The sequence below is a fragment of the Elgaria multicarinata genome, chromosome 6 (assembly GCF_023053635.1).
Source record: "Elgaria multicarinata webbii isolate HBS135686 ecotype San Diego chromosome 6, rElgMul1.1.pri, whole genome shotgun sequence".
Classification (NCBI taxonomy): domain Eukaryota; kingdom Metazoa; phylum Chordata; class Lepidosauria; order Squamata; family Anguidae; genus Elgaria; species Elgaria multicarinata.
In genome coordinates, this window is record NC_086176.1 from 80,383,205 (window position 1) to 80,408,609 (window position 25,405).

At 41.4% G+C, this 25,405-nt stretch overlaps 1 protein-coding gene across 3 annotated transcripts in view; it reads left to right on the forward strand.

Annotated features, from left to right (window-relative positions):
- Positions 1-21,727, forward strand: part of HAPLN1 (hyaluronan and proteoglycan link protein 1) — a 71,179-nt gene extending 49,452 nt beyond the window's left edge. For all 3 annotated transcript variants that reach the window (XM_063129645.1, XM_063129646.1, XM_063129644.1), the window contains exons 3-5: positions 8,255-8,623; positions 17,639-17,941; positions 20,361-21,727. In XM_063129645.1, the coding sequence (XP_062985715.1) occupies positions 8,255-8,623; positions 17,639-17,941; positions 20,361-20,650 (962 nt within the window). In that variant the 3' untranslated portion in view covers positions 20,651-21,727. The remainder of the gene's footprint in view (positions 1-8,254; positions 8,624-17,638; positions 17,942-20,360) is intronic.
- The last annotated feature ends 3,678 nt before the right edge of the window (positions 21,728-25,405 follow it).

Here is a 25,405-nt window from a genome sequence, read left to right on the forward strand (position 1 = left end):
TTCAGGCTGCAATAAGGTCACTCTTTCTTGCAACATGTGGATGTTGAGTGATTCGCTGCCTTGTATTCCTCAGTATCTCTAATGATAATAGAAAATTGTATATGAAACTCAGTCCAAGTGTCTGTTCTTTAGCTCAGCTTACTGATATCCTCCTCTTGTCAATGACCGTGTCAATTTCATCCACCACTTGCTAGTGACTACCTTTCCTTTTCCTTTTTAAGGTTGCATTGTGTACTACCAAAGTAATTACACCCGCCTTTTCCTGCATTGCCACCCACTTTTGGCTCCCCCAGTTCTCTTCCATCTACTAGTCTCCATTAGCTGTTAGATATACTGTACATGTGGTTTTCAGAGCAGTGTCAGGGATCGGTAAAGATAATCCAATTTCAAAGCGGAGCAGGGAATAAGGGGGATTGATAAAGATATGCAAATTTCAAGACAGAGCAGTGTGATTGGAAAATAATAATATACAGAAAAATTCATGGTAGAGCAGAAAAGCAGAGGGGGAAATTATGCAAATGTCATAGCTTCAGATTTCCAAATGTGTGCACTTGTGCAAGATGGGGGGAAGGTTGTGAGTGCATTTGAGACACTCCAATGTCCTTTCTTCACATTTTTTAGGAGCATGGGAGCAGGGCATTGACAAGGGATGAAGGAGGATTGTGGTAGCACTAGCGATATAGCAAGGAGTAGGCAGGTTTCACTGTTGCCATGAGGCTCTCTAGTTGTTCTCAACAACCCATGATGAAGTTCATAGAATCATAGAAAGCAGAGTTGGAAGGGGCCTACAAGGCCATCGAGTCCAACCCCCTGCTCAATGCAGGAATCCACCCTAAAGCATCCCTGACAGATGGTTGTCCAGCTGCCTCTTGAAGGCCTCTAGTGTGGGAGAGCCCACAACCTCCCTAGGTAACTGATTCCATTGTCGTACTGCTCTAACAGTCAGGAAGTTTTTCCTGATGTCCAGCCGGAATCTGGCTTCCTGTAACTTGAGCCCATTATTCCGTGTCCTGCAATCTGGGAGGATTGAGAAGAGATCCTGACCCTGCTCTGTGTGACAACCTTTTAAGTATTTGAAGAGTGCTACCATGTCTTCCCTCAATCTTCTCTTCTCCTGGCTAAACATGCCCAGTTCTTTCAGTCTCTCTTCATAGGGCTTTGTTTCCAGACCCCTGATCATCCTGGATGCCCTCCTCTGAACACACTCCAGCTTGTCTGCATCCTTCTTGAATTGTGGAGCCCAGAACTGGACGCAATACTCTAGATGAGGCCTAACCAGGGCCGAATAGAGAGGAACCAGTACCTCACGTGATTTGGAAGCTATACTTCTATTAATGCAGCCCAAAATAGCATTTGCCTTTCTTGCAGCCATATCGCACTGTTGGCTCATATTCAGCCTGCGATCTACAACAATTCCAAGATCCTTCTCGTTTGTAGTATTGCTGAGCCAAGTATCCCCCATCTTGTAACTGTACATTTGGTTTCTATTTCCTAAATGTAGAACTGGCATTTATCCCTATTAAATGTCATTCTGTTGTTTTCAGCCCAGCACTCCAGCCTATCAAGATCACTTTGAAGTTTGTTTCTGTCTTCCAGGGTATTAGCTATCCCACCCAATTTTGTGTCATCTGCAAATTTGGTAAGCGTTCCCTGCACCTCCTCATCCAAATCAGTAATAAAAATGTTGAAGAGCACTGGGCCCAGGACTGAGCCCTGCGGTACCCCACTCGTTGCCTCTCCCCAGTTTGAGAAGGTTCCATTGATAAGTACTCTTTCAATCTGATTCTGTAGCCAACTGTAAATCCACCTAATAGTTGTTCCATCTAGCCCACTTTTAGCTAGTTTGTTAATCAGAATATCATGGGGCATTTTGTCGAAAGTTTTGCTGAAGTCAAGATATAAGACGTCCACTGCATTCCCACAGTCCACAAGGGAGGTTACCCGATCAAAAAATGAGATCAAATTAGTCTGTCAGGATTTGTTCCTGACAAATCCATGTTGGCTTCTAGTAATCACTGCATTGATTTCAAGGTGTTTACAGATTGACTTCTTTATAATCTGCTCCAGAATTTTCCCAGGGATGGATGTCAGACTGACTGGTCTGTAGTTCCCAGGTTCCTCCTTTTTGCCCTTTTTGAAGATAGGGACAACGTTAGCCCTCCTCCAGTCGTCCGGCACCTCACCCATCTTCCATGATTTTGCAAAGGTAATAGACAAAGGTTCTGAGAGTTCTTCCGCTAGCTCCTTCATTACTCTAGGATGCAGTTCATCGGGCCCTGGAGATTTGAACTCATTTAAGGAAATTAGGTGTTTTTTGACCATTTGTTTATCAATCTCAAACTGCAATCCTGCCCCCTCAACTTCTGCTTCACTTTCTCCAGGGGGGTCATAGACCCGCTTTTGGGAGAAGACTGAGGCAAAGTAGGAATTGAGCACTTCAGCCTTTTCTTTGTCATCTGTTATCAATTTGCCATCCTCATTAAGCAGTTGAACCACCATTTTTTCCCTCTGTCTTTTACTACTCACGTATCTGAAGAAAACCTTTTTATTTCTTTTAGCATCGCTCTCTAATCTCAGCTCATTCTCAGCTTTAGCCTTCCTGATGCCATTTCGGCACTTCTGTGCCACCTGTCTGTACTCTTCTTTTGTAGCCTGGCCTTCCTTCCACTTCTTATATGTATCCCTTTTTGTTTTGTTTTTGTGGAGCCACATTGGTTTCCTCTGTTGTCTTCTATCTTTTCTCCTTGTTGGAATTGTTTGTAACTGTGCCTTTAAAATTTCCTTTTTTAAATACTCCCACCCATCCTGCACTCCTTTTCTCATTAGGCTCACTTGCCATGGGATCTTACTTATCATAGTTCTGAGTTTATTAAAATCAGCTTTCCTAAAATCCAGAGTACATGTATGGCTACACTCAAATTTTGTCTCCTTCATAATCAAGAATTCAAGTATGACGTGGTCACTTTCCCCCAGAGTTCCCATAACTGCCACTTTATCCACTAAGTCATCCCTATTGGTCAATATCAAGTCAAGGACTGCCGATCCTCTAGTTCCTCCACTTTCCGTAGGAGAAAGTTATCACCCATACGTGTCAGGAATTTCTTGGAAGGGCCGCTTTTGCAGTATTTGTCTCCCAACAGATATCAGGGTAATTGAAGTCCCCCATCACTACTACATCACACTTCCTTGAAACACTGGCAATTTGTTTCTCAAACGTTTCATCCTCGTCTTCTCCTTGATTGGGTGGTCGGTAGTAGACTCCGATTATCATGTTCTTTTTATTCCTTGCCCCATTTATTTTAATCCAGATGCTCTCGATGGGGCTCCCAGTCTGATCCGCCTGTATTTCTGTGCAGGGATAGGTATTTTAAACATATAGTGCAACTCCACCTCCCTTTCTATTTCTTCTGTTCTTTTTGAACAAGTTATATCCTTCAATTGCTATATTCCAGTCATGGGAGTCATCCCACCAAGTTTCAGTTATACCTATCAAGTCGTATTTGCCTTCATGTAATAAGAGTTCAAGTTAATTCTGTTTGTTTCCCATGCTCTGGGCATTAGTATATAGACATCAAAGACCATGTGTTTTATAGTCTGGCTTTGTTCCTAGATTGTTGTGGACACTATTTTGGGGCACTATTGGAGCTGTTCTCTGTACTGTGGTGCATTGGCCTTCATCCATTGTTGCCTCGAAGTTTACGTCTCCCACCCCCATAAGATTCAGTTTAAAGCCCTCCTGATCAAATTCTTCATGCTGTGGCCGAACACATTCTTTCCAGCCCTTGTGAGGTGCAACCCATCCCTTGCCAGCAGTCCATGTTCTAAGTAGCATAGCCCGTGGTCCCAGAATCCAAAACTCTCACATCGGCACCACCTTCGTAGCCAGTCATTCCTCCGGAGTATTTTTCTTTCCCTTTCTAATCCTCTTCCAAGAACCGGGAAGATGGATGAGAAAACTACCTGGGCCCCAAAGTTCTTCAGTTTCCTTCCCAGAGCTTCAAAGTCTGAAATGATTTCTTCGTAGCTCTGCATGGCGACATCATTTGTTCCCACATGGATGAGAAGAAAGGGGTATGTGTCTGTGGGCTTTATGAGCTTCGGTAACCCTTCAGTCACATCTCTAATCTGTGCTCCAGGGAGGCAGCACACCTGGCGAGTCCATGGGTCTTCATGACATACTTGGGTTTCAATCCCACGCAGCAGGGAGTCTCCCACAATGACTACTCTTCTCTTCTTCTTGGTTGACCTACCTTCTGCCTCTTGTTCATTGTTGCATGGTGTCTCCTGTACTTCTTTCTCTGCAAACTGTCCTTCAGTCTCATCCTCCAGTAGCTGAAAGCAGTTGCTTAACTCTCATGGTTCCACCGGTGCAGAATGCCTTCTAATTCTTCTGCTCCTGACTGTCACTCTTTTCCAGGGAGTTTCCTCTTCATTGGCTTTCCTCCCCTCAGCATACTCCAGTTCTCCTTCATCTGGCTGTTGCTCTTCAATCTCATGTGCTTCTTGTTTCTGTTGCAGTTCCACCGTTCAGTCTAAGAACTCCTCGTCTTCTCTTATTCCTTGGAGGGTGGACACTCGCCGCTCAAGTCCTCTCACTTTTTCTTCCAAAAGTTGTCCTGCTGGGTTCGGACATCACAACAAGTCACCCTGAAAACTGGTTATCAAGGTTGCTTGTGTATATAAAAAAACCTCATGATGAGAAGAAAGGGGTATGTGTCTGTGGGCTTTATGAGCTTCGGTAACCCTTCAGTCACATCTCTAATCTGTGCTCCAGGGAGGCAGCACACCTGGCGAGTCCATGGGTCTTCATACTGGGTTCACACATACTGGGTTCGGTCATCACAGCAATACCCACTGTGGTTTATCCTGTCATGAAAATCAGGTCACTGATTCACATCATTGATCCATCTTGCTCAGTGTCATCTGATTAGTAGTAACTCTCCAGAGTTTCAAGCAAAAATCTTTCCCAACCAACCTAGAAATATCAAGATTTGAACCTGGAACTTTCTGCATGAATCCTTCCCCTAATTAAGAATGACTCACTTCCAAGTAAACATCGTTTAGATCAGGCTGTTAAAATAACATATAGAAAAGCCTTCTAAGCATTTGTTCAAAACAATGGATAGTGCTAATAAGTTTACACTATTTGTAATATTATAATTGCTAAATTCTTTGTAGTCCTGCTACAGGCAATGAAATTGTTATGGCAAAGCCTTCAATCGGAAATACTAGATTAAAATATAATGTTACTATGTAATAATACAGTATAATGCAATTACTATATCAAATTGAGAAATTGCAATCCTATTACCGCTTATGTCAGATGTAGCTCCATGAGCACAGAGGTCTCTTTCCCCTTTCATATCTGGCAGTGGAGGAAGCCCTGTTTCTACACTCAAGGTTGTACCACTGGATTAGAGCCATTAAACTCAGATGAAAAATCAAGCCTCACATTGTTTTTAATTCATTCTGTCAAAAGCCAAATTTAGATGGTCAAATGGTCAGGAAGAGCTGGCCCTACCATTTGGCAGACTGAGCTGGCCACCTGAGCTTGCCCATGAAAGGACAGCAAGTTGTTACCAACCATCCTAAGTAAGAATGAGGGGGAGTGAAGTGGTAAATGATCCACCACTTCCAAAGCTTGCTCTGGCCAAGGTAGGAAGCAAGGTGGTGATTTTCCAATGGATCGTCTTTAAACCAATCCCACCCACATTGATTTCATGCACACACACCACTGGTGGTATACCTACATCCACAGAAATGTCCATGGGTGTATGTCCACACTGCCAGAGCTCCTCTCCATGTGATCTGGTGGTTAGGATTGCTTTCCTAGTGTTTGATTCATTATTATTGAATTTTTACCACAAGGAAGTAGGAAAGACACTTGTGGAGCTTTCTGCCTCAGGTGCCAGGCTGGCTTTGACTGGCATTGGCTACTTTGGGCAGTATCCAATCAGACACTAGCATTCACATAAATTGCTTTGCAGTAGCATGAGAGACCTCTAATGCAATACCAATAGCATCAGCTGGTGTGATGGATTCCCTAGAAAACCTGTTGTGCCAGCTAACACTACTGGTATTACGCTAGAGATCTATTACAGTAGCGCAACATAATTTATGTTAGTGGTAGTGTCCAATTGGATACTATCCTGTGTACGTTGACTAGGCGAGTGGGAGGAGGGCACCATTTGCTTCTCCAACTCAGGCAGTGAAATGTTTAGAGCCTGCTGTGATTGTATAATTTCATTATACTCTAAATATAAGTAAGCATTAAAAAAAAGCATGAGAATTCCATAAATTGCCTGTAGACTCCCCCCACCATGACGTTGCTAACTATATATGACAATGTAAATGTAGAACTCTGTGTCCCAGATTCCAAATGTTTCAATAGTGATCTACTGCTGCTTGCGACCACATGGAAAGGACAAATTCTTTTGGACAGGTTGTATTATCTACACTTGTAAAGACCCCTTAATTAAAGGCTGTCATTTGTACAGAGAAAAGAATAATTTCTCAGCAGAAAACCTTGGATAGGTCTTTTTTGACCAATAGTGAGATGTTCTCAAAGGCACTCTATTATTTATGTTATTTATGATTAAGAATTCAAGTTATTTGTAAGTGCACATTTCTTTTTCAATTCTGTCATTGTTAGTTAGTTATATATCATCAACGGAAGAGCAATTGAATCACAGAATGATCTTGGAGTAGTCCCTTATTGCTTTGCTTCAGTTTCTTCATCTAGAAAATGGTATGAATGTCTAAAGCAGATGTCTTGAACAGACTTGCAGGCTAAATCTAGCCCATCTAGGGACTCAAATAGCCACACCCCTTCCTCTAGCCCAACCCCATCTCCCAACTGCCAATCATTCGGTTGTTTCTCAGCTTTTGTGCTATTTCTCTCTTTATTTCTTTAAAGCATCTCTCCTAAGGCTTAGGGCCTTGCTAGACGAGGCCTTAGCGCGCTTTGAGACCCAGTTTCCCTGTTGTGCGTCCAGATGACCCACAGGGGAATCCGGGCCCAGGCCGCACTGAAGCCTGCCTTAACGCACCATAAGTGAATTCGCTTATGGTGCACCTTTTCCGCAGCCCCGGCCTGAGGCCGGGGCTGCATAACGTCTAGCAGGGTCCGTGGCTTTTTGCGGCTACTCGCTTACTCGCGAGTAGCCAGGAAAAGCCACGGACTGGGCACAGCGCTCAGCGCTGTGCCCATCAGGCCGGGGGAATCCAGGGGGGGAGATGGGGGGAAGGCCGGACCAGCAGGAGAGGGGGAGGGCGCAGGGCGACACGGGACGACGAGGGAGGGCAACACGGGACAACGAGGTATAGCGAAGGGTGGCACGGGACGACGAGGGAGGGCGCAGGGCGGCACGGGACGACGAGGGAGGGCGAGATGGGATGGGGAGGTATGGCGAAGGGTGGCATGGGACGACGAGGTATGGCGCATGGTGGCACGGGACGACGAGGTATGGTGAAGGGTGGCACGGGACGACGAGGGAGGGCGGAGGGCGGCACAGGGGATGGGATGGGGAGGGAGGGAGGGCAGGGAAAGAGGGGGCAGGGGCTTACTTTAAAAAAGGGTGGGGGGCTAAAAAAAATTTAAAAAAAACCTTACCTTCTCCGGAGTCTTCGGGCCGCACGTGGCCCCTTTAAAAAAATTTTTAAAATGGCCGACACTGCAGGGCTTCCGTAGTTCCTGTGCGTCGGCTGTCTAGGAGGCTGGGCGGCGCGCGCTAAAGTTAGCGCGCCGTCGCCCCACCTCCCTGCCGGCTTATCCGGCCGGGTCTAGTTAGGGACAGTAAGAGCTTTAACTTAAAATATGCTGGTATGTTAGCCCTGCCCTTTTTGCCTCACCAACTGCTGGAATAGAGCCCCTGAGAGCTTCTCCAAAATTGAGTTCAGTCCTTGCTTCAATGCCCCTTCTCTAAAGGGTATAAATGCAATATACTATAGTGCACATTTTTGTGCATTTTATGTACTTGGCTTGCTATACGCTTTTTCTTTTCTTTTTTTGCCTCACTGATTTAATCATCTGGAGCCAACTGTTTACACTTTTAGTTCCCATTTTCTCTTTGTGGTACATTAGAGACTGGATTGTGTTAGCCGGACCATTGTCCAGTTGGACATACTGCTAGGCTGCCCAACTCTGTCCCAAGATTCACCCACCCATGCACTGCAGTCTCTCTATTTTCATCTGTGAATGTAGGACAGCATTTCATGCTAAACAGTGTTTCTTTTCTCCCCATTATGTGATCAGAAAATGGACCTCGCCTTCTTGTGAAAGCAGAACAGACAAAAGTCTTCTCACGTCGAGGCGGCAATATTACACTGCCATGTAAATTTTACCGTGATCATGCATCATCTGACTCAGGATCCCATAAAATTCGGGTCAAGTGGACCAAACTCACCTCAGATTACCTCAAGGAAGTGGATGTCTATGTTGAAATGGGATACCACAAAAAGAGCTATGGAAATTACCAAGGACGGATCTTCCTGGAAAAAAGCTCTGAAAATGATGCTTCTCTTGTAATCACAAATATAATGCTGGAGGATTATGGGAAATACAAATGTGAAGTGATAGAAGGTTTAGAAGATGACACAGCTGTTGTATCTCTAGATTTAGAAGGTAAGCAGTCCTGGCATGATGGAAATAGTTTAATATAATCATTGCTACATGAGCAGTGGGGAAATGATTTTAATATGACATATATTACTTCACAACTTTAACTATTTCAGAGAAAGACTGGGGCATATTAAACAATTTCTCATTTTCTTACGTTAAGAATCTTTCTTCTACTCTGTTGCAGCTGAGCTGGACTTGAATCTTCTCTTGGATAAGTGAAAGAATGCGATGTCACCTTCATTAAATGGTTCAAGTGGGAAGCTGATTACTTCATGAGATGCACTTGAAATAGGGCCATTAACTAAATACGCATTCCAGAATAACCCAAAACATTTCTCAAGTGCCACAACATTATTTGTCTTAGTGTTTTCTAACCATGTACTGTTATATGTTTGTCATACTAACAGTACAACCCTATACATGGCTACTCAGTAGTATGCTCTTTTGAGGTCAATGGGATTCACTCCCAGATAAGTGAATATATGATTGCGGTCTTAAGTTATGTTTTTCTTTCCTCTGCTAAAATGTTAGCTTTGAATTAGCTTCCCCAGAAATCCCTTTTCCCACTCTGCCCCATTAAATTTGAGGTGAAATGAAGGTCAAGTGACTCTTTTAGCTTTGAAATTATCTACTATAAGGCAGGGATGGGGAAACATATGGATTTTTGGCTATTGTTGGACTACAGCTCCCATTATTCCTCACCATGGGCTGTGCTGACTAGAGGTGATGGGAGTTGCAGTCCATCTTAAGACTACTACATGTTTCCCACCCCGGTTTTAGGGAATTAGAAACCACAAAAACACAAGGGGGAAAAGAAGCAGCTGCAAGTTTTTTATACGTGCACATTGTGGCACATTTTTCTTTCAATTCCATCATTGTATGTTAGTTATACATCAGTGCAGTAGCCATATTTTCATTTATCTATGAGTTGGGTATGTCAATTATACAATGCAGCACCCACCATACACACACCTCAGTGCTTTCCAGTGAAGCTGCCGGGGGGTGGGGGGAGTCAGGGACTTACCCGAACTTCTTTCTCTGGAGCGAGATTAATACGGCTCTAGAGTCGCGGTAGAAGCATGGCCTGGTGATTACATTGTAATCAAAGTAATGCATTTTTTTCATGAAACACAAGTAGCAGGTAAAATTAATTATGCTTACGTGGAAAAGTATATATTATTTTATGAGTAGATACACAACTAGGGCGAAACATAGAGGCCTGGATGCAAAGAAGAACACTGTAGCAAATGACCATAGACTGCAGCTCAGTATTGTCTGCAGTGACTGGCAGCATATGTCTAGGCTTTCAGTAGTGCTGTGCCAAACCCTGTCCTCTATTTTCAGAAATTTATTCTCTCCTTGAAAAGGAGGCATTGTTTTTTCTGCCTCTTTCGCGGGAAGGTGGACAGAGTTTCCAACTACCTTTTTAAGTTTAGGAGGTAATTGAGGGGTCTCCTTTCTTTCAATTTTTTTTAAAAAAATGCCCTGTGCACTTGCAGAGAGGCTTATCCACCCTAGCACCTCTTCCTGAACTCCCACTAGACTCTTAGGCATTCAGGAAGAGCTCTTGGGCTGCAGAAAAACAAAAATAGAAAGAAGATCCCTCAGCTGCCACCTACACTTAAAATACATTGAGCAACAACACCAAAGAAGCAATTTATAGGATCAGGAAAGAGCCCCACTGCTCTTTTCTGATCCTATAAGAAAAGCATGCTTCTTGCACTTTGAATCCAATCCCAGCCCCGTATCCATTCAAATCAAACCCAGTACAAAGGCTGAGTTAACAGCCACTGCTGCTGTAATTCTGTGTTGTTATTCCAATACATTCCTCCTTCCTACACATCATATTGTATGTTTTGTTTTTTGTTTGTTTTCATCTGAGAGTCAAGAATGATGATGCAACACTGCACTGCTTTCCTCATGTAGTATGGGATCATATAACAAGTGAGAAAGAAAGGAAGACTTCTGTGCTAAACTTACTAAATGGATGGTACCAAACAATGGATGTGCCACAGCATCATAGGATTGGGATGCTGCCAGCTGGAACAGGATGGAGTAGGGATGTTTGAGAATTCTGTTTGCACAGGGGCGGGGGAACCTGATGGATTTGTCCAATTCAGTCCTGCAGATTTTGTTCCATTTTCACCTGTTAGTGTCACCCTGCTCTGTAACTATTTTGTATTTGTTTTGTTTTTAATGGTAGCAATTTGCATATTTGTGGGGGTATGGAGATCTTGAAATGCGCACAAATGGTTTCATAATTTTAAAATTTCTTTTTCATTGGTGATCTTGCACAAGTGCACACAGTCGCAATTTCGCCTGTTTGCTATCTAGCTCCATAAAGGCATATCCCCCCTGTCCTCTCCACACACTGCTTCATTTAGCCCAGCAGAGCTTTATTCCACAGTTGTTAAAGAATCTGTCAATTTCCATCCTACCATCCCTTGTTGGGGAAGGGGCAAAGTTGAAGATGAAATTGACAAGTTCTTTGACATGTACAGAATATGGCTCTCCTGGACTAAATGAAATAGTGTGTGGAGAGACAATGATAGAAGGGAATACGCCTCTGCAAGGCTACACAGCAGACAGATGGACTTGCAGTTCTGTACACCTGTGCAAGATCATCATTTGTTAAAAAATAAATAAATAATGACACCATTTGCGCAAATTTCAAGATTTGCCCCCAAAAATGTGTAAAAAAAATCCACTGCAGTCTGCATCCAGTTACGAGAACAGAAATGCTGCGGAATCCCTGTCATGCTTAAACGGAATAGAATTTGTAATGTTGCGCATCCCTAGGATGAAGAAACGGATAGGTTGAAGAAAGGCTGAAAACACAGGAATCAGATGTTGGTGCTAGGAAAGTGCTATCCTTTCACTACAATAAAGATGGCTTCTGTTATAAACATTTGTATTATCTAGACAGTGAACTCACATAGGAATGATTAACTGTCCTGTCCAGCTTTGGCCATTCCTAAAATGAAATGTTTTTGTCGATCTGCCAAGGACTGTTCTTTAAGACTAGTATCTAGGGACTACTGCCTTGATTTACAGCATTGTCACTGGTTATATTTGCTCCATCTAGTAACTGATATCTCAGTGTTGGTGTCATGTAGGTAAGACATGTAACTTGGTGACTATCAACCAATTTATGGTAGGGAATTCTATTATTTAAATATGTGATGGATGAAGTAGTATGTCCTATAGTTAGATAACATTTGGGTGAGGGGAAACCCAATTCTCAGAGATGAGTTCCTTGATTTCTCACATAAGGCTCTTCACTCAATCATTTGCTGCAGAGAATTATGAGTTTTACTTTTTGCCAACAGGTTACATTTGATAAAATGACTGTATTACCTTTTATCTCATGCTTTTAGACATCTTTATTCTTTTCTGTCCTTCACACATATTTCTCACTGCTTTTACTCTGCCTAAGTCACAGTGTTTGAGATTAAAATAGCAACAAATAAGTCAAAATAATAATCAAATACCTTGAAATATAGCCAGTTTGGCACATTATGCTTGTCCTCCTTTTTTATATTTGTTGCTCAGTATTTTTTTAAGTTTCTCACCATGCTTATGAACGTTTATACTTACAAAATGAAAACAATCCCTTCAGAACAAGCCACTACCTGTCTTTTAGAACATTAACACCATGCCTGCTATGGGATTTGTGATAGAGGTTCTTGAACATAATACCAAAAGGTTTGTATTGGGAAGGTAGAACACAGACAGCAGCACCATAGGCGGCATACATAATTCTCCTCCTCTCCATTTTATCCTCACAACAGCCCTGTGAGATGGGTTGGTCTGAGAGTCTGTGACTGGCCCAAAGTCACCCAGTGGGTTACCATGGCTGAATGGGGAGTAGAACCCGGATATCCCGACTCCCAGTCCAACACCTTAGCCGTTACACCACACTGGCTTAGCATGCAGAAGGTCCCAGGTTCAATCTAGTTTCACTTTCTCCCACGTGTGTGTGTGTGTGTGTGTGTGTGTGTGTGTGTGTGTTTAAATGTCAAGTCCTTTCCTTCTTATTTATCAATAAATTTGAACATTATGTAAGTTTTTATCAAACAATGAACTAAACATACTTTATTTCACCATCTGCAATTCAATAGGTACATCTATTCCTAGCATGGAGAGGAGCATGTTGTAACTGCCTGCCAGGTAGCTGTTAGAGATAAGGAGCTTATCAGAAATAAAGAGGTGGCAAGTGCAAGCCTAATTCAGTACCACAAACATGGCTGAATACACAGGGATTCAAACCCAAAGCCAGGCACTTAAGGTCTTCGGCCTGGATAGAGAAGGCTGTCCATTTGCTTCTTCCCACATTTTTTAAAAATATCTCAAATTCTTTCCCTCCTTTTCAGTTGTGTATGTTCTTAGCAAAGATGAACCAAACAGAATAGGCTGGTGAACCCTATAGGGTCAGCACCTTAGATAGCTCCATTAGAGTTCTGTCTAGTTCTGACTGAAACCCAGAATGGATTCATAGCCCCACTAAAATTGGAGCCACTAGCTTCCACTGCTTGGAAACTTTAGTTAAGAGGATCAGGTAGCAGCAAAGCTGGAGGCCTTGGGGAGCTGGTATAAGCCAGAGTAGACAATACAGAGCTCAATGAACAACCTTTATGGACAAGATCGGACAATGGGAAAAGGCTACAGCTCAGTGGTAGAGTGCATGTTTTGAATTCAGAAGGTCCCAGGTTGAATCCCTGGCATTTCCTGGCAAGGCTGGGAAAGATCCCTGCCTAAAACCACGGAGAACTGCTGCCATTCAGTATAAGTTGAGCTAGATGGTCTGATTCAGTGTAAGGCAGCTTCCTATGTTCCTAACCTTGGTTCATGGAAGTAGCTGGAGCACTGCATATAATAGGGGAGAGTGAGACATTCTGAAGAAATGAGATAATTTTGTTTGCCAGAATTACAGTAACATCAGTTGGAAAAATGCTTGTTAGGGCAAATATTCATGCCAGGTTAAGATAGTTACGCTATGGTGGAGTATACAGCGTGTTCTACTGTATCCCATGTTGACTCTGGCTGTAAGAAGCCTGACTTTGTTGTTTAGACTAGCACTGAAGGAAGCCAATTTCTTTACTCTGGCTGAGGCTAGCCTCTTTTTTCACATAGAGGTATGGTACAGGAAATTTAAATCTTTCTGTAAATACAGAACTGTTCCTCTTAAAATTAATAATTGACTACAGTGTTAACTCAGAAACTCTGGTACTCTTTGCAAATGCCACAGTTAAAATCTGAATCTTGGCCACCATAAAAGGCAAAATTGGTCATTGGAAAAATGCATCTATCAAACATACTGGGTTGGATCCAGGACCCGCCTTCTCTTGATGTTAGAGCTCTGCTCGCAGAAAGTACATCTGCCCCTCCCACCCCAGCTCATCCTATTCAGCAGAGTTCATCTCCCCTGTCCTTCCGTGTAGCAATTTCAGTGGCCTGGGAGAACTGCTGTGGGGAGGAGAAGGCAGGGATCCAACCCATTGTTCTTTGGCCCTCCAGGCTCCTCAAAATACAGCCATCAATATGGAAAAATATCTATATTCAGAAGATGTTTAGGGGGAGATGGTAATCTAATGTCTCTTTATGAATATCATATCCTGAGCTCTGAGCTCTCTTCTGCCATTATGCTGCTGGAAAATGGGAATGGATGTCAATGCATGCAGCTCATAACTTGAAGCTCGAATAAAGATGGAATAACACGACTACAAGAAAAATAACCTTTTCTGTTGACTGTTGTTCCTCACTCTTCAGATCTTGGCAATGCTTTGGATGGGGCACATGAATATTTATGAGCCAAGAGCTTGGCTGAGTTAGGCCAATATTCATTCTATAGTGAAAAGCAGATGTTCAATATTGCTCTCCAGTTGTAATTAACAGCACTTCTCTGTCACAGGGCTTCAGCTTATAAAAACAATACAGAATGTCTCATCATTAACATCAGCACCATGTTAATGATGCAGCACCAGCTTGCACAATATACTGGATGACGAAATATATCAGGTGACCAGCGACAGTAGAGAAAACATTTACATTTTATGAGCTATACATATTCTTTCTAATTTGTACATTTCTACCCATTATTATTATTATTATTATTATTATTATTATTATTATTTATGTCTTACCTGCCTTTCCCTTTGGATCAAGGCGGGGAACAACAGTAAATACCAAAATACCATAAAGTGCATAAATCTGATTAAAAAAACATAAAACTGATACAATATTAAAATAACAATCAGACATCTTAAAATTCATCTGGGTAGGCCTGCTGAAAGAGACCAGTATTTATGGCTTTCTTAAACTAGGAAAGACTATTAAGTTGACCAATCTCTCTTGGCAAGCCAGTCTACCATCTGGGAGCGGTAGAAGAGAAGGTCCTCTGGGTAACAGTTGTCAGCCTAGTTTTGGCTGACTGGAGTAAATTCTTCCCAGAGGACCTGAGTGTGTGGGGCGGATTGTACGGGGGAAGGTAATCCCGTAGGTAACGTGAACCCAAACCATGTAGGGCTTTGAAGGTAATAACCAACTTACTTTCTTAATAAGCACCTGCTGAACTAAACCATTTTAGCATAGGGTTAATTGGAATACTGATGTCATTACTATAATATGCAGTATCTCCAATTGTTGTAATGTCACCTTAACATGGGGTGGAAGGGAGGCATAATTTGACCATGAAGTATGAATTTGCTAGAAAATGCAAGTTTTTGTGAGAGTACAGTATGATTTGGGTCAGTGTTCTAGCACTGACTTGTAGCAAACTTCAAATTGGATATATTTTCCGAGTTTGCATTGCAAAAGCTAGAAACTTGTAGAACTTGGTTTCGGAGCAGCTATTAACTAGCTCTAGCTGAAATTAAGTGTTACAGCTTCCTCATTTGTTCTGAAAGTGACCTGTAAAAAAGTTAGCTAAGACTAAAAAAAAAAAAAACTATGCATGTTTACCTGGACGGAAGGCCCAAACTAGGCATTGGCATCTTTGCATTTAGTGTGTGTGTGTGTGTGTTTTAACATGCAAATAGTAGCAACTGCAGGGTGGGGCAATAATGCTAGATCACACCTAGCAGTAGTCACCTAGCAGATCACACCTTTCCTTTGCTGCTGTAGTTCTGATTAAAATTGCTCCATTCAAGCTGCTATTTGCATTGGGAGGAAATTCCCCCATTGCTGCCAATACCACCAGTATGCAAATAGTATTTCCAGAAGTAGTGGAAGAAAGGGTTCAAGTTCCCCTTTCTGCCTGCTGTGATCCTGATAATGGTTACCACCACCATCACCCTCAATAGCTGTTTTTTGCATTTTAAAAATGTGACCATTAAAGGCAAAAATACATCTAATGTCAGAGCTGGTTTGGCCCTAAATTTCACTGAGTTCCATTGAAACTTGCCTCTCAAACCTGGCACCCAGACTGTAATAGTTTTCCAACATAGCTTCTCCTTTTCTAATATGAAGACTTTTAGGCAATCCAAGCTCCTGCAGCAGAGAGCATTGATGGTTCCATACCCTAGCAGAGAGCTTCACTCTTGAAGCCTCCAATGATTTGAAAGCCCTATTGACATGAGTCTAATAGTGCAGAAGAAAGGGAGGAGTGGGAATTTCACTTACTTTCTCCTCATTTTTTAATTTTTTTAAATTCCCTTAAATTCCCTTTCATTGAAATCAATGGGAAGGAATTCATCTGTGCCAGCTCAGGAGGTGGTGTAGATCAATAGCCAAGTCAGACAATTTGCTATGTCTGTCATCCATCATAATTTTACTTTAGCCATAAAATTCCAAAATGCAACCAAAGCAGATTATATTTCTGGATCCTGCCAAATCTGGGATGGTGCAATAATGCCATTTCCCTGTACTTTTGCAACCCTGCTACATGTTCCATTTTAGAAGATGCACAGGTAATAAATATGCATGGTTTAATGTCAGCATTCTCATGTTAACTGGTAGGTTTTTATTTTAAATGGTTGAGTCCAGTGCACAAGCTCTTATTTAGGTGATACTCAATTTTCAGTTTGAAAAAGGAAGTGGAGGAAGGTATCTTCCACAGAAAACCTGTTTGCTTGGGAAACACGCCAGTTTGGCTTTTAGCCTTGGATAAGAACTATGTATTGCTGTTCTTTAAATAATGTAACTAGAATTTTTTAACAGTTGCTATGTAAATGTTCCTGCTGTACAGTTTAGAATTGGGGCATAGTTTTAGTTGGAAATATATATTTAACTCCTTACATTGGAGAAACTAAGGTTTAGATTATTCTAAATACTTATAAATATTCATTAAGTAGGTATGTGCTAGATTTTCCTCCACATACAATGCTCTGTTGCACTGCAAAATAAGAATTGGTGCTTGGGTGGGCGTCAAGGATAGGCATGGTTCGCCCACACGTCAGCAGAGGCCCACTGACAAGAGCCCCTTGGACTTGCCCCTCCTTTCCACACCATTGTAGCCTGTGTGTTCACCTGCCTTTCACTCTGGCCCAGACAATGGAAGTGGTGAAAAAAGAGTAAGAGTAGATGTTTTACTTGATAACTATCATTATGACTTACACTAAAGAACAACCTTGTGCGGTTGTCAAAATGTGTCGTGTCTAAATCAGTCCATTTCCTAATCTGTTTTCTTGCTCTTCTCTGAACTTTGCAAGGGTGTGCTTGTACTGTAGGGAACAGAACCAAACAATGACGGCAATGTTTCTAATTGTTGAAATCCCACACTTGAGAATAGCATGCAGGATTTAGGGCATTCCAAGGGGAAAGGGTGTGATTCTATCTGTTAGAGAAGGCTGCTGTCTCAGGAGACAGTCAGGCGAAACTCTCAGACTAAACAACTGACTGTCTCTACTCCAGATATAAAATTTAACAGGTTGCTATTTTGGCATTACATATAACCTCTCTCTTTCCACTGCCATTAAATGTTCTTTCCCTCTCTTCCAACTACATGCATGTGCATGCACACACATTTTTTGAAAATGTATTTAAATAATCAATAGCCTTTGCTTGCATTCTCTATTTTAGGCATTGTCTTCCCTTACTTTCCCCGACTGGGTCGCTACAATTTAAACTTCTTTGAGGCTCAGCAAGCCTGCCTGGACCAGGATGCAGTAATAGCTTCGTTTGACCAGCTGTACGAAGCGTGGAGGCTAGGTCTAGACTGGTGCAATGCAGGCTGGCTCAGCGATGGGTCAGTCCAATATCCCATCACAAATCCCAGGGAGCCCTGTGGTGGAAAGAACATGGTGCCTGGAATCCGAAATTATGGCTTCTCCAATAAAGATCAAAGCAGATATGATGTCTTCTGTTTTACATCCCATTTTAATGGTAAGAAACACTTCCTCTCTTTTTAAAAGGGTCTGTAGGGGGGGAAACATAAGCAGAGCCATGCTGGATCTGACCAAGGGTCTATCTAGTCCAGCTGTCTACAGGAAACCCACAAGCAGAACATGAGTGCAACAATACCTGCCTAGCCCATGTTCCCCAGCAACTCATGTACATAGGCATACTGCCTCAGATTCATCAGCATATAAACATTAGGACTGGTTTTTTTATTTATTTATTTATTGCACTTTTATCTCACCTTTTTTTCCTCCAAGAAACCCAACGCGGTGTACATGATCCTCATCCCCTCCATTTTATCCTCACAGCATCAACCCTGTGAGTTAGGCTGGGCTGAGAGTCTGTGACTGGCCCAAAGTCACTCAGTGGGTTTCTATGGCTGAGTGGGGACTAGAACTCAGATCTCCCAACTCCCAGTCCTGCACTTTAGCCACTACACCACACTGGCTAGTAGTCATTGATAAACGTATCCTCCAGATATTTGGTAAACGTATCATTGATAAACGTTTATCATTGACAAACGTTTATCATTGATAGACGTATCCTCCCTTTTAAAGTCAACCAAATTGACTTTGGGGAATAGGAGGACAATGGCAAATTGGGAATCACAATATAGTGTCACTTATTACTTATTTGGGAAGGGATCGTAGCTCAGTGTCAGAGCACGTGTTTTGCATGCCAAAGGTCCCAGGTTCAATCCCTGGCATCTCTAGTTAAAAGGAGCAGGGAGTAGGTGAAAGGAAAGACCTCTGCCTCTGGCTCTCAAGAACTGCTGCCAATCAGGGTAGACAATACTGGGCTAAATGAAAAAAACAGTGTGACCTCATACAAGGCAGTTTCAAATACAGTCCTCTGGTAGCCCTCCGAGTAGAGGACTGTCTTCAGTAAAAGAGGACCCATGGTCATCCTAATCGCAACTGAGCAGAGTAGAAAGTTTATCCCAATGCAAACTTTTGGCTCAAAATTCTGGAGTAGGGTGTGAATGGGGCCATGAAAGAGCAAGGAAGTTGCATTTTTGCTCAATGCTAGAATGAAATAATACCTCAAGCACCATCTGATAAATTAACTGAACAGCTCTAATGCCTGGAAATCACTGCTCTCTACAAATCAGAAGGGGGGGCATCACACAACAGACGTCCCTCTTCAGCAACAACTTGGACTCTGGCTCAGATGTCAGCCTCCCCATGTGTCTTAACTTGTATTCATGTGGGAGAGCAGATGCTTGGCCTGTAGCCCACAGGCTAAGACATGCTCCCATTCTCTGCTTACACACACTCTGGGTATTATTCACAATGAAATTTATTTGCCTTAAAACATGCAAAGCGTAAACATTTCTTTTGCTCTGGGCAGTCTTGGATTTTCCTTTCAAAACAAATAGGTTTTAAAATATTGTGCAAATGTTTACTGGATCGAGCTAAATTGTTCCATGAGGAACAATTTATTCAAATAAATCCTATGCCATTTAAGAAGTTTTGTGCAATCTGTGGAAAGGATATAAATAAATAGCATGAGATCCAAAAAGGGCTAGCCAGCCTGAGACTAATTATCGTGAAAATTCAGTCCACCCTGTAAAACCTGGTTTCTCTCATGAGCAGTGTATTTCTTTTATATTGTCCCCCCCCCAAAAAAATTGTATTAACCAAGTTTTCTGTAACAGCTGTTTAAACCCCAATTGTTAGGGAACTGATTTATTTTCTGTTATATCTAAAATAATAATAAAAAATATATTTAAAAAATGTGCAGTGTATGTTCACACACATCTATTATGTAATAGAAGAAAATGCTAGCTTAGCATTTAAATAATAATAATAATTACACACTCTCCAGACTATTTGGTGCTAAAGAGTAATACAGCAAGCAGTGAGACCCATGGCTGTTTGGACCACATGAACACCTACAAAAGGTAGCAGTACTTCTAAGCTTGGGAAGACAGCATTTTCATTCCATCTCACTACTGAGTAGCCACATTTGCTTGCACATATATGGGGTTAGGGGCAAGAATACCACAACATATTAGGGGCAAATCTTCACAAAAGACTTGAACTGCAAGATTGAGGTTAGATCCAGACTTGCCTTTCTGTGAATAGAGAACTCTTTCTGTTCTCAGAAAGGAGCAAGATGCAGTGGTGGTTCCCCTCTGGAGGAACAGAAGGAGGTAGATTTCATTCTTGCCTCATTCCCCCATCCTCGCTGCAGACCCCTGTGTTTGCATACCTTAGGCAAAATAATTATACAGTGACCGTGATTGTCAAAAATATAGTAAATATTTTTTCTAAAGGGAGAGCTGGAATTTTAACTTTATGATTGTACATCAGGGATCCCTTAATGATTGGGGTGAGGGGCATTTGGTTTGTATCTTGCTCATCTTTCATGCATTTTATATTATTTCCTCTGCTTTCATTAGGCCGTTTTTACTACCTAATACACCCAACCAAGCTGACCTATGATGAAGCAGTGCAAGCCTGTCTCAACGATGGTGCACAGATTGCTAAAGTAGGCCAAATATTTGCAGCCTGGAAACTCCTAGGATACGACCGCTGTGATGCCGGCTGGCTGGCTGATGGCAGTGTCCGGTACCCTATCTCGAAGCCAAGGAAACGCTGCAGTCCTACTGAAGCAGCAGTACGCTTTGTGGGCTTTCCAGACAAAAAGCACAAGCTCTATGGTGTCTACTGCTTCAGGTCATACCAGTGAATGTACCTAGAGCACAACAATGTCCGATCCATCAAGAACATGTGAAGGATTTTGTTTCAATATGAACTCATGCAAGTTACCAAAACTGTGATGAATCTTTTGTACTTACTGTAAAGAATCATTTTCATAGACCCAACCCATTAATTTGTTTTGGTTATTTTTTTAAAAACCCATCATTCAATAGATATTTTAAATTAATATAATTTAAAGGAAGCTCTAGGTAAGGAAGTGCTTGAAGTGCAACTGTTTAAACTATATCATTCCGACAAAGCATATTTTTTTTCTGAATGGGGCATGCAATAGCTTGATAATTGCTAGGACTAAATTAAGGAATGTAAGGCTACTCAAAGCAGAAACATTTCCAAGGATAAAGTTTACATATTTGCATCACTTTAAAACAGACCAGGGAATAATGACTGAGATCTGCTGGTCTGTACTACATTGATCTTTTCTTAACTGCCATTCCATGTTTTTTTCTGAGCAGTTAAAAACAAAGATGTGAACACAACTTAAAAGAGTGTTTTATGAAGTTGGCAACGTGAGAATTGTTTCACTATTTAAAATCATGCCTTTTAGCAAAATCTGCTCAATAATCCCATAAACATTCCAACAAGCACAGTTAAATCTTCTGAACATCATTCCTGGTTTTATTATGTATGCAGTAGAAATGTGTGTATGAATAATTAAAGAGTGGACTCTACTTTCTTCTTAATACAAACTAAATATGCCTGAGATGTATTACATTACTCTGAGTAGCTTTATGGAGGTGTTCTTTGTTTTATTTTAAATTCTAAAGGCCATTTTGCTAAGCAGCATTTAGCACCTACTCAGGGCAGTTATATATATTTGAACTGCTGGACAGAAACACACACAAAAATGTATTAAATATAGCAGCTTGATTTCATGATAGCTTTTAAAATATTATTGTCTTTATAAATGAAACATTTAAATATTTAATATTTCTTTCTTAGTTACACATGTGAGAGATTGATATCTGTATCTTGAAATATACGATTAAAAAATAATACCCTCAGATACCAATTAGGGAAGGGGGAAATATCTCTGTATTCAATGTCTCTGCACATGAATCTCTTGCGTGAGTTTCCCAATTCATTTTAATGGGGACAGCAGCTCTATGCACACATTCCTTTGTGCTTGAGAAGCTGTCCCTCCACTGAAGTGAATGAGGAAGTCCTTGTGACCAAAGGAGTTCTTTGTGCATATTGGAGTTCCCATGTCCAGAAGTGACTGCTGCATCAGGAAAATATGATCAACTGCACCAACATTCTTAATTGTGATTCCTTGATTGCTTACTATTGGGATTATGGGACATTTCCTCACAGTTCTGTATAGGAAGCATTACCTGTTACATGATATCCCTAACTGAAAATAAAAAGAAACATATACAATATATTGAATGGAGTTGAGGCGCTGATCCAACAAATATTAGCCATAACTAAGTCCTGCTGAAACTAATGGAAGAAGTTAGTTATGATTAACTTGAGTCCATTTGTTTCAGTGTGACTTACAATGCAATTCAATGGGACTTACTTCTGGGTAAGTAGGTGTAAGATTGCAGTCTTAATCATGACTTACCCTTACCTAGACTGGGATCACTAAATCCTATTTTCAATAGTTACATCGGCTTCATCTTTCTTTCTGGAGCACAGTTCCTTATTTGCCATGTACGAAGGGTTTATAATATTACTTTTGAGCTATGGTACTCATAGCATGTTATCTGAATATTTAGGAGACATATAGCCAACTGACAGTAGTCTTGACTGCTTTCACAGAAAAGTACTGAAGGAGCCAGACATATTGGCACAGGACTGAGAAGCGCTTCACCACCACCACTAACGGCGCGCACACACAGACACACACTAGCTACACTATTGGTAGAAGCCCCAAAATGCTAAGTAATGGTAGAAACCCATTTCAACAGCCCTGAGCAATTTTAGGATATATATATATATATATATATATATATATATATATATATATATATATATCAAGGGGGAGGGGAGGCAAAGAAAATGGCATGTGCTGATTAAAAAACAATGAAAAAAAGGAACTTTAATGTGATTCCTTTTTATGTGGCTTTAATTAATGGGCATATGCTAGTGTTCATTGATTACCTTTAAGACAGGGAAAGATAGCCATGTGCAGAAAACTGCACATGTGCAGAGTCATGAATGACGCATGGAAATCATATTGGAAAAATGGTGGATTACTAATGCATTGGTGAAACGCTGTAATCAAGATCAGCTGATTTGGAATCCTAGCGTCTGAGGAAAATTTCATAAGCATCCCTAGGATTTCTTGAGTGGAAGAGTATGGGGAAAACAGGGTTGAATGGATGTTGTATCCAAACAGCTGTGGTTTAGTCACTTGTTTGTGCTTAGAACTTTGTTTGCCTAGTATGTCTGTTGGCTGGGCTAAGATGTTTAGGGAGGGAGGGAGCAGAGGAGAGACAACATCAAAATAGATGCAGGAAGGGAAAGTAGAGAGATAGCAGGAAAAGGAGCTAAACACCTTTTAAAATATCTGTTTTACATCCAGTTGAATGTATTTTCCTTTTCAGGAACAAGCTATAAGGATTGGTGGGAGAAGAGTTTATGAGTTTGGATTCAGAGATGTCTTATGCTAGCAGAAAGGCTTGCACAAAGCAATCCCACTGAATCCTCCCAATTTCCATGCCCCACTGCAGCTCCTCACATCATTCCAGGAGGGGCTCAGGGAAAGGGGTGGCACAGCAGGCTCACCATTCTTGTAATATGGATTTTAGTACTTTGTAAAGATGACTTTAGATCTTGATCTTGACCGTTTTCTATTCCATTTGTTCATGGTGTGTGTGTGTTTTAATTTTGCAGGTAAGCCATGCACACTAATGATAGTACACATAAAAACACCATTGTTGTTGCTTTGTAGCTAAAAGAAAACATTGCAGTTTTACACTCTGGAATCCTTTGCACATTTATTTGAAAGTAAGTCTCACTGAATTCAGTGGAGCTTACTCCCAGATAAGTGGGTATATAGGATTGTAACCTTAATGCGTTTGAAAATTCTCTGTTCAGAAACACATTAGAAAAACAAATCACCTAAACAGCATTCCTTTTATTTAATAATATGATTGTAAGTGCACTTGCATTAATTTTCCTTTTAGTTAAGGCACTGGATGCATTAACTGGATGCTCTGCTTAACTAAGGTTAAGAGGCGGATATCATTGGATTCTTCAACACACTTCAGTCAAATGAAGGCTCTGCATCTAACAAACACTTTTAATGAAAATGAATGTGGATATAGGGTTTTAAAACAAATATTTTGCACAAAGAGGACCTTCCCTCCCATGTGCCTAGGGGCTATTTCTATTTTACAAGTTTACAGAATGCAAATCACATTATGCAGTCTTGTAAGTGTGAAACTGAAGAGACAGCTTTCTGTTGCTGCTCCTGTGTGCACACGCAGATGCTGAGCACCATCTCATAAATTCATATCTCCTGGATTGTACCACTTTAGAATGCAGATGGTGATTCTACGTTTGGCTACTCTGCCATGCCTGTAGTTCCCTGCCCATGGAAAGCTATCATTGTCAGAGAAAGAATTCTAGCATCGCCTTCTTTCTGAAGTGATTGTTTCCTAACAAACATATTTCTAATGGGATATTTCTAACCCACATATTTCAAACATTGATCCCCTATCTGAATTCTAGCATGGTGCAATCCTGAGCAGGGTTGTGTTTTTACATTTACCTAGGCCACAGCTAGACCTAAGGTTTATCCTGGGATCATCCAGGGATCGCCCCTGCCTGAGCACTGGATTCCCTGTGTGTCACTTAGATGAACAGGTTTGACCCCTGGATGATCCAGGGATAAACCTTAGGTCTAGCTATGGCCCTAGACTCTTGAGGATCATAGAATCATAGAATCATAAAATAGCAGAGTTGGAAGGGGCCTACAAGGCCATTGAGTCCAACCCCCTGCTCAATGCAGGAATCCACCCTAAAGCATCCCTGACAGATGCTTGTCCAGCTGCCTCTTGAAGGCCTTTAGTGTGGGAGAGCCCACAACCTCCCTAGATAACTGATTCCATTGTCGCACTGCTCTAACAGTCAGGAAGTTTTTCCTGATGTCCAGCTGGAATCTGGCTTCCTTTAACTTGAGTCCAAGTTAATATTAATATGGATTTCCTTGGTCAGCTTCTCTCACAAAACAATTATTTTATAGCACTGGATTGTCTGATCTGAACCAGTTCTTCCAATATTGAGATACATGACACTTTGAAAAACATTGACTCTCTGAAATTTGAGTCTGGCTAATGTCTGCAGCATGTAGGAGCTAATCAGCCATTCTTAAACCTGTATCATCATACAAGCTCCCAAATCCTAAAGCTAGCCAGACAGCTTCTAGAACACACTCAGGGCTACTCCAGTATAAGATCATAAAAATGGCTTTTTGCTGTAATTGACCCTTGACCAACTATATTAAGGTACATCAAACTGTTTGAGGGGACCTTCAAACAAACCAATACTGCATCGTTACAGAAATGTGAAGATCAAGTCTTCCAGTTTTATATGGGAAAGGGACTATGAGACAAGAGAAGAGTAAGCCATTCCAAAATAATGTGGTCCATTTTGTTTGAGCTCTGCCTTTTAGATACAGTTAATTAGTTGGTTTCGGAGGATTTCCAACTTCACACCCATTCCAAATATCACCACCACTGAGGTTTCTTTGCTACAAAAAAGATCACATTATGTA